At 47.2% G+C, this 10109-nt stretch overlaps 1 protein-coding gene across 2 annotated transcripts in view; it reads left to right on the top strand.

Moving 5' to 3' along the window:
• The first annotated feature begins 5527 nt into the window (after positions 1-5527).
• The window catches only part of ANK3 (ankyrin 3), an 853965-nt gene continuing 849383 nt past the window's right edge, over positions 5528-10109 (top strand). Inside the window, exon 1 of one of the 2 annotated variants that reach the window (XM_069753584.1) lies at positions 5528-5777. In XM_069753584.1, the coding sequence (XP_069609685.1) occupies positions 5736-5777 (42 nt within the window). In that variant the 5' untranslated portion in view covers positions 5528-5735. The remainder of the gene's footprint in view (positions 5778-10109) is intronic. The other variant, XM_069753574.1, reaches the window with a different exon arrangement.

Raw genomic sequence — 10109 nt, 5'->3', positions numbered from 1 at the left:
GAGCCGAGGACGGAGATGCTGGAGGCGGAGCCAAGGACGGAGACGCTGGAGGCGGAGCCAAGAGCGGAGACGCTGGAGGCGGAGCCAAGAGCGGAGACAAGAGCGGAGACGCTGGAGGCGGAGCCAAGAGCTAAAGACGTAGAACCGCAAGGAGCGGTGCCAGGTGGAACCGCAAGGAGCGGAGCCGTAGAGCAAAGCCACAGAGAGCGGAGCAAGGTCAGAGAGCAGAGCTGAGAGAAAAGCTGAGAGACACAGAGCCACAGGTTGTGGTAGAACTGAGCAGAGAGAAGCAGAGCCACAGACAGTGGCGAACAGAGCAGAAAGATAAGGCAGAGGTACACACAGCTGAGTGGGAAATGACTAATGACAAAGATGGAGCAGGGACGGACATAGACCAGAGTATAGACAGGAACGGACACGGATACACAAACAGAACACAGATGAAGGCCTGCAATAGTGCAGCCCTCAGAGACAGGAAACACACGACCTGGCAGCTCAGTAGCAAATGCAAACTGAGGGGAATAGTTTGCTCAGGCATCCTCCAATGGGTGAGGATGCCTTAAGTATCAGACGCCTCAAGGCTATTGGCCAGAAGCACCTTAGGGAGGTGCACACAGTCTCAATAAGAATCCGGAGTGGCTGGCGCCGCCTCCCCTATGCACACAGCCAGGAAGTGTACACAGAGCAGGCCGCCATGAAGCACATGGCATGGAACCAGCAGCAGACAGATCTCACAGCATGGCACTGGGTGAGTGAGTAGATGTAACAGGCAGGTGGGGAATGGAAGGCCATGCAGTGATGCCGGCAGGGTTGTTACAGTACCCCCTCCTTTACGCCCCCTCTTCTTCAAACCCGCTAAAATGATCCATAGAAGAAGAAAGAAACCACTCACAGTCCAAGTCATAACATCTTCAAAGTAGGATAAGGCAAACGGGTCACCAGGAATCTCAGAAGACAAAGTTTCTTTGTGCCCAACAGGGTTAGCTTCATCAGATATCTCGGATAGCAAAGTCTCTTTGTACCCAATAGGGTTAGCCTCCTCAATGGACTGGACCATTTCCTCTGGGTAGACAAGAAGCAGGGACTTGGATGCTACTGGTTTGATATCTTCACCAGCCGGCCACTTAGAAGCCGAAGGAACACTCACAGCATACACCTTCTGCCCGATATCCAGAGACAAACTTTCAGGTAGCTGAAATGTTCCAGAGTACTGAACACAGGAAAAATCACTGGAGCAGAGGGTGGAGAATAATAACTCCACCGGATCAGGAAAAAACTGAGAGGAGAAAACTTCTGTTTTGGAATCTTCACCAACCGGCCATATGGACGATGAAGGCACCCACATAGGAACCATTTTCTGCCGATTATCCAGAAAAAAACGTCCAAGAGGCGGAGGTATTTCCACGAACAGGTTACAGGTATAGTCATTAGAGTAGTGAGGAGAGATTGTCACCGCTTTCCCATCTTTGGTAACATCAGCACTCCTTGACTCGATGACTAACGGGTTCCTGGTATAGTCACTGGAGACGTGTGGAGAGGTTATCACCGCTTCCCCATCTTGGGTGACATCAACACACCTTGACTCAACGACTAACAGGTTACTGGTATAGTCACAAGAGACGTGTGGAGAAATAGTCACAGCTTCCTCATCTTGGGTGACATCAACACACCTTGACTCGACGACTAGCAGACCAGCTGAAGAAGAAGACAACACAGTTGACTGTCCTTGATGCATGGGAACCAGACACCTCTCAAGACTGGGTAAAATCAAATGAAGTATTTTGCAGGAACTTTTGACCAGAGCGGGTGGTAGAGTTCCAGGTTCAGAATGACCCATGGGCATAACAGACAGCATACGGTAGATAAACTTCTTCGTGTATAAGGCTCCAACTTGGAGCTGTAGTTGTCCTTGCAGGACTAGACTGCTCTTGAGTAGGGCTTGACCAACTTCAGACAACGCCCTTACCGGGTTCTGGAGCTGTATGACAGAGACCACACACCGACTCCGAATGGTTGGCGACTTTACCACACCAAAGCTCCCGGAAAACAGAGACACAGTCTTTGATTTTAATGGAGAGGAGGTACTCTCACCTAGGGCAGCCTCTCCTGCTGGCCCAGGGTTTTGGAGTTTTAGATCTACAGGGCAGAGACCGTCTGGATGTTCCTTGCAACCGCAGCGATACCACGTTCCCTTCTTGCGGCTGGATTTGGGCTGCTGCTTTGCCAGCCCACTTTTATCAGCCTTCTGGGGTGTTGCTTGGGTAGCTGCTGGGACAGGTAGAGGAACAGGTGGGTCTTGGACGGACTTTGTCTGACGTGACGATTTCTTTGGGGGATTAACTCGTCTAGACCGCCTCTGGGATCTGGTGAGGGAAGACTTTGCAGGAGGAGCAGGTTTAGGCGCTTTGAAGGCTTTAACAAAGGCTTCCAGGAAAGCCCCAAGGTCTGAGAGGATTGGATCCCTTGCTTCCCAGAGAGGGTTCATCCAATTCAATGCATTTCCTGCTAGATAGGACAAGATAAATCCTACCTTGAACTCATCAGAAGAAAATTCAGAAGGATTAGCTTCGATATACATCAGACTACGCTCCAGGAATTCCATGCACTCCTCTGGATCCCCATAGTATCTAGGCGGAAGGAGTTTTTCTCTACTGGCGATGTAATCATACAACTCTCTTGAGATTATGAGTGGACCACCAGGAGTAGGTGTAGGCAGATCTTTCAACTGAGTATAAAAACCTTCTGGGGGCCAATACAGGCTAGAAGAGAGTTCATTTTGCTCCGAGAGCAATGGCTCATGGGACTCAGTGGGGACCATGGCCTGAGTAATCTGTAACGCTCGCGCCGAGACTGGTTGGCGCGGGCACCTGGGGGTGTGGCCCCACTGGACCACAGACCGAACTTCCCTGGAAGGGGCGTAACTAAGTAGCTTCCTAGGTGTTCGCTGGAGCCTCTGATGGTGAGGTCAGACTTGTGCAATAGGAAGCTACCAGGTGCCACTCCAGGGTGGAGTCTGACTGTGGATGCCGATCCCACCGGGGACAAGACACGGGCAGGCAGGCACGGCTGTGACACTGGCTGACAGACGGGTATGGCAGAGGCCCTCACGGGCGGACTGGCTTGACGGAGATACAGGCAGGCAGACGGCGCGGCTGGCACTCAGGCAGACAGGCGGGCACGGCTGGCACTGGCAGACAGGACTGATACTCTGGTAGGAACTGGTATTCAGATGGATATGTGGAAACAGGTAAGAACCTGTTCAGACTGGAGAATATAAAGGAACAGGTAGAGACCTGTAGGGAAAGTTGCAGAATTAAGATAGAGCAAGAGTGGAAGAAAAGCTGAATCGCAGGAGGCGGAGTACAAGTAGAAGGTGGAGCTATGAGCAGAGAAGCAGAAGGCAGAGCAGAGAGTAGAGAAGGAGAAGGCAGAGCCAAGGACGGAGCCGCAGGAGGCGGAGCCAAGGACGGAGACGCTGGAGGCGGAGCCAAGGACGTAGACGCTGGAGGCGGAGCCAAGGACGGAGACGCTGGAGGCGGAGCCAAGAGCGGAGACGCTGGAGGCGGAGCCAAGAGCGGAGGCAAGAGCGGAGACGGTGGAGGCGGAGCCAAGAGCTAAAGACGTAGAACCGCAAGGAGCGGTGCCAGGTGGAACCGCTAGGAGCGGAGCCGTAGAGCAAAGCCACAGAGAGCGGAGCAAGGTCAGAGAGCAGAGCTGAGAGAAAAGCTGAGAGACACAGAGCCACAGGTTGTGGTAGAACTGAGCAGAGAGAAGCAGAGCCACAGACAGTGGCGAACAGAGCAGAAAGATAAGGCAGAGGTACACACAGCTGAGTGGGAAATGACTAATGACAAAGATGGAGCAGGGACGGACATAGACCAGAGTACAGACAGGAATGGAAACGGATACACAAACAGAACACAGATGAAGGCCTGCAATAGTGCAGCCCTCAGAGACAGGAAACACACGACCTGGCAGCTCAGTAGCAAATGCAAACTGAGGGGAATAGTTTGCTCAGGCATCCTCCAATGGGTGAGGATGCCTTAAGTATCAGAGGCCTCAAGGCTATTGGCCAGAAGCACCTTAGGGAGGTGCACACAGTCTCAATAAGAATCCGGAGTAGCTGGCGCCGCCCCCCTATGCACACTGCCAGGAAGTGTACACAGAGCAGGCCGCCATGAAGCACATGGCATGGAACCAGCAGCAGACAGATCTCACAGCATGGCACTGGGTGAGTAGATGTAACAGGCAGGTGGGGAATGGAAGGCCATGCAGTGATGCCGGCAGGGTTGTTACAGAAAGTTTGTGGATACAGTTCACCCATCCAATACACGTATATGTTGTTCAGTCTGGTTCCTAGGCAATCCATTCCACTGTACACGGATTAAGTTTGTAACTTATCAAGCAGCTTTGTTCAATTTGCCAAAAAAAAATTTAATCCAGCAAAGAAAATTAAAGGGAACCTGTCACCCCCAAAATTGATAATGAGCTAAGCCCACCAGCATCAGGGGCTTATCTACAGCATTCTGTAATGCATTCTGTAATGCTGTAGATAAGCCCCGGATGTATCCTGAAAGATGAGAAAAAGAGATTAGATTATACTCACCTGGGCGGGCCGTCCGATCCGATGGGCGTCGCGGTCCGGACCGGGGCCTCCTATCTTCATAGGATGACGTCCTCTTCTGGTCTTCACGCTCCGGCGCAGGCGTACTTTATCTGCCCTGTTGAGGGCAGAGCAAAGTACTGCAGTGCGCAGGCGCCGGGAAAGGTCAGAAAGGCCCAGCACCTGCGCACTGCAGTACTTTGCTCTGCCCTCAACAGGGCAGATAAAGTTCGCCTGCCTGGAGCCGCCAGCGTGAAGACCAGAAGAGGATGCCATCTGATGAAGATAGGAGGCGCCGGACCACGACGCCCATCTGACAGAACCAGGACCGCCCCTGGGTGAGTATAATCTAACATCTTTTTCTCATCTTTTAGGATAAATTGGGGCTTATCTACAGCATTACAGAATGCTGTAGATAAGCCCCTGATGCTGGTGGGCTTGCCTCACCCTTGATTTTGGGGGTGACAGGTTCCCTTTAAAAGCAAAAATTCTTTATTGTGATTTCATTAAAAGAGTAGCAAGGGCATTGGAAAACATCGCGTTTTGAGTCTATATCTACGATTGAGAGTCAACCAAACTCGAAATGCGTCAGATTTTTTTTTATGCCCGTATTACTATTTTAATTTGCTTTTCCGGATTGACCTTTTTTTTTTCTTTTTTTTTCATCACTTGGATACATTCCTTTTTACTGGATGTAGAACACAATGACCACATTTTACTATTTAGGACTCCTAGATACATATATATACTGTACATTGAACATCATTACTGATCTTTTGTTCTTTAACCCTACCTGTGGAGACAATGTCCTTGACAAAATGGAGTGTAAACATGAAAGTAGTGTAGATGACTTGTACTGATTGCAAACCTCCTTCCCTCCAGCACTGGAGCCCTGTACCTGGCTGCCCAGCAGCCACTCCCTCTGTATGTAATGTAATACTAGTAACTGCAGGCTGAGCAGCTGCAACAAGTATCCAGGGAGCTCTGCCCAGAGCACAACTCTCAGGATAGCTCCCTGCACTGATCACATAGGGACCCTGGACCTTCCTGCTCTTCTGGACTCTTATCCAGAACCCATCGGAGGATTATCATCACTGTTTGGACTCCTACAGAAGTTGCACATTGTGTAGACATGGCTTCCTTCTCTTCAGGGGGTGGTAAAGAAAGACACCAGGTGAGCAATGTTCTGCAGTTACTTTCCCTTTTGGGAGACTTTCAGTTGTGTGCAGATGTTGAGCTACTTTTCCTGTTCACACTATCAATATTGTCAGTATTTCCCATCGGTATTTGTAAAGCTACTTTTCCTGTTCACACTATCAATATTTTGTCAGTATTTCACATCAGTATTTGTAAGCCCAAACCAGGAGTGGGTCAAAAATGAAGAGTTGGTGCACAAGGTTCTATTATAGGTTCCTGGTATTGTTCCTCATCTGGTTTTATTACAAATACTGATAGTGTGACCATAGCATTAGATACAGCATCAAGAGTGGAGCTTTGGAGACTTTTATGAAAATTGTACAACCTTATCACCTAGAGACTTGTAGTACTACAACAGAGGGTACATAAAAGTTTTTGGAGTGGCAGATTTTGGTTCAAGTTTTAAAGACTTTCTAAAGCTGAAAAGTTGTGTTTTTCTGTTTATGTAGGAAATTATTCATATTAGTATCTTCCTGCAGTGTTTATTATATTGATACAGTGCATTAATAGTCACTTTACTGTTCTCTATATGCAGATGGTCTATTTGTAACAACGGGTCCTGTTTGTAGAAATGATAATATCGAAATGTTCCATAATGTCGGTTACTATTTTGAAAATATTCCATAGAAAAAGATTCTGACGTACGTAAAGTGGGGAAATGTAGACACAAGATACAATGAGCCGTGCTGGCTGCACACAAGTGGGTTTGTTTTCACAGAGCTGAAGACCTGTCAGTTCCATTTGCTGTGGGTTTTGGTGCCAGCTCCTCTGTGTCTCTGTCATGGTCAGATGTTCACATACAGCCAAACACTGGCTTGCATTGAATGGAATTCCTCTGCACAGTACTCTGGGAAATCATTTCTCTGCCTCGTTAAATTATGAGAACATATCTAATAAAAATAGGGGAAATTTTCTAAAATATTAAATGCGTACTTTTTAATGTTGCGTTCTCCCTTATTAAAAAAGAATATTTTTGCAAATTTTGCAATGTCCTACAGCATATGGAGTATGGTGAACTTTTTGACTTGTTTTCCCTAAAATTCACCATGCTCTAGGTATTTTTTTTATTTGTTGCTCTTTAAGACAGTAAGACTGCATATAACAAAAGCAGCAAAATACTAAAAGGCTAAGAAAAAGAATTTAAATTCATAAAAACTTTATTTTTGCAGGAATTTATAATCATTGGAAGTTTATTTCTATTTGAAACATGGCATTTCCACATAAAATGCTGATAGGTGATGGGCTGACACTCCTGAGAGGAGGGCTGGGAAGCAGAGATATCCACTTGCGCACTACCGCTTAGGTCTGAACTGTATATAACATGTTTGCAGTTTATTCAAAATTCTTTAGGTTGCTTAGAGGGGTTGTCTGTAATGGTGGCATCAATGCACCCACTTCCCTGGCAGAGACGCCCATTCTGTCACCGCCGCAGTCCCGCACCTCTTTCTCATCATCCTGTGGCTTCCCGGGGTCTGCGCACGGCTTGCAGATCCCCAGGCACTGTGGTTAGAACGCGCCGTCTTAAAGTGTCCCCATCCAATGGCTGGGGAACACTTATTATTTAAAGCACATGCACCAGTTGGGAGGTGCCTGTGCAATGTAGTATACTGTGTCTAACATGTTTGCTAGTTCTCTGGTCCCAATGATCATATTTCGGTGTACCTGCCTGCTTGTGTCACACACAGTGTAGGAAGACTAAGTGCAACATGAGGGGAAGGCAGCCCAAATGCTACGGAAAAGGGGATTAGAGACCCACTAGGCAGATCTAATAGCACCCTACCTCCCCTACTACCCCTATATTGGTTACACACCAATCGCCAAGCAGGAACCTAAGCCCTGTATATTCCTAGAGGCAGGCCCTGAATAGGGAAGGGGGAGGGTGAGCACTGGTTAGTCCCCAGTGAACACTAAAAATAAGGGAAGCAAACAAGGGGGAAGCAACTTAGCTTGAGCAAACTCCAGAGAGGTAACACCAAACATCCTCCAACAGCACCAGAGAGGAAGGACGACTGCTATTGCTCCAAGCCTTCACAAGGGGAAAATGTGAATATCACCTGTGACTCCCTGAAGCAGGCTAGGAGTCTATAAACTCCCAGGTCCATTTGTATCAATTAGAGCCAAAGGGAGGTTGCCACTGGGTTCAAAAGTCAGAATTATTAAGAAGACTTCTGCCAGATGGAGAGCGACTGTAGCATCTGATACACCCGTGACAGCATGTCTATCAGTCGTGCCCACCTGCCTGCCAATCAGCCATACTCGCCTGCCAGTCTATCAGCGGTACCCACCTGACTGACTAACATGCAAGGTGGTTCCTGCCTCCTGTCACTTGGGGTCAGCTGCCATCCACCCAAGGTCAGTCCTGGTGTATCACCTGGTGCCTCTTCCCTCGTCAGATCACGGTATCACCTGCAGCTGTGCACCCAAAGTCGGACTTGGTGAGCCTCCTAGCCACACCCCTCCAGGTTCTCCTCGGATCACTGCACAGTGGTTTGACCACCCAGTCCGCAACAATGCCCACTACTAGGACAACTACTTTTAGATCTGAATATTTGCCGCCGGTAAAATTAAAACACTTATATTCACTTCCCATGGCGGCAGTGCTATAGCGATGTCGACACTTTCGATGCTGGCACTCTCGTGAGGTTGTTATGACATGGAAACCCTGTGCCCAATCAGCGCTGGCGGCACTGTCCTCCCCTGTGTTCTGGGAAATGTTTTGCAGGAAATCCTTGAGTCCTGAAATTAATTTGGCTGTTAATTTGATAAAACCTCTTATATAACGTGGCGAACCTAAAAGAAAATTGTATGTTCTGCACTAATTTATATCTCAGTAAAAGTTCTGGAACAATCAGAAGTGTGTCTACATGACAATTAAGAAAAACATCACCATGAGCGATAAAAAAACGATTATTGTTGCACACCAAAGAAAACTTCCTTCAGGTCAGGGTTGTATTACACATGGCCTGTGATGCAGTTCTGTATGGCCCACATTCTATTCACTTTTTAACATATTTATTAATGACCTTGTAGGGGGCATTCAGAGTAGAATTTCAATATTTGCAGATGACACTAAACTCTGCAGGGTAATCAATACAGAGGAGGACAATTTTATATTACAGGATGATTTATGTAAACTAGAAGCTTGGGCTGATAAATGGCAAATGAGCTTTAATGGGGATAAATGTAAGGTCATGCACTTGGGTAGAAGTAATAAGATGTATAATTATGTGCTTAATTCTAAAACTCTGGGCAAAACCGTCAATGAAAAAGATCTGGGTGTATGGGTGGATGACAAACTCATATTTAGTGGCCAGTGTCAGGCAGTTGCTACAAAGGCAAATAAAATAATGGGATGCATTAAAAGAGGCATAAATGCTCATGAGGAGAACATAATTTTACCTCTATACAAGTCACTAGTTCGACCACACTTAGAATTTTGTGCACAGTTCTGGTCTCCGATGTATAATAAAGACATAGCTGAACTGGAGCGGGTGCAGAGAAGAGCGACCAAGGTTATTAGAGGACTGGGGGGTCTGCAATACCAAGATAGGTTATTACACTTGGGGCTATTTAGTTTCGAAAAACGAAGACTAAGGGGTGATCTTATGTTAATGTATAAATATATGAGGGGACAGTACAAAGACCTTTCTGATGATCTTTTTAATCATAGACCTGAAACAGGGACAAGGGGGCATCCTCTACGTTTGGAGGAAAAAAGGTTTAAGCATAATAACAGACGCGGATTCTTTACTGTAAGAGCAGTGAGACTATGGAACTCTCTGCCGTATGATGTTGTAATGAGTGAGGGGACTGGATATATTTCTGGAAAAGTATAATGTTACAGGGTATATACACTAGATTCCTTGATAGGGCGTTGATCCAGGGAACTAGTCTGATTGCCGTATGTGGAGTCGGGAAGGAATTTTTTTCCCCAAGGTGGAGCTTACTCTTTGCCACATGAGTTTTTTTTGCCTTCCTCTGTATCAACATGTTTGGGCATGTTAGGTTAGGCTATGGGTTGAACTAGATGGACTTATAGTCTTCCTTCAACCTTAATAACTATGTAACTATGAAGGCAAACCGGGAGAGGCAGAACACACGGCCTCTGCCGGTTTGCCTTCTTCTCATGGTGCATCCTTGTGGCATATCTTCCCCAGCACTACACATACACCCATCCGTGTAGAAAAATATGTGATTTATGAGACCAAGCCAACGTCTTCCATTTCTTCATGGCGAATCTGGATGCTATCATGCTTATTGAAGGCACTTTGAGCTGTGGACAGGGTCTGCATGGACACTTTGAGACACA

The sequence above is a fragment of the Ranitomeya imitator genome, chromosome 2 (genome assembly GCF_032444005.1).
Source record: "Ranitomeya imitator isolate aRanImi1 chromosome 2, aRanImi1.pri, whole genome shotgun sequence".
In the NCBI taxonomy this organism is placed as follows: domain Eukaryota; kingdom Metazoa; phylum Chordata; class Amphibia; order Anura; family Dendrobatidae; genus Ranitomeya; species Ranitomeya imitator.
Note: the sequence above shows the minus strand (reverse complement) of the source record. Positions and strands in the feature narration are given on the sequence as shown.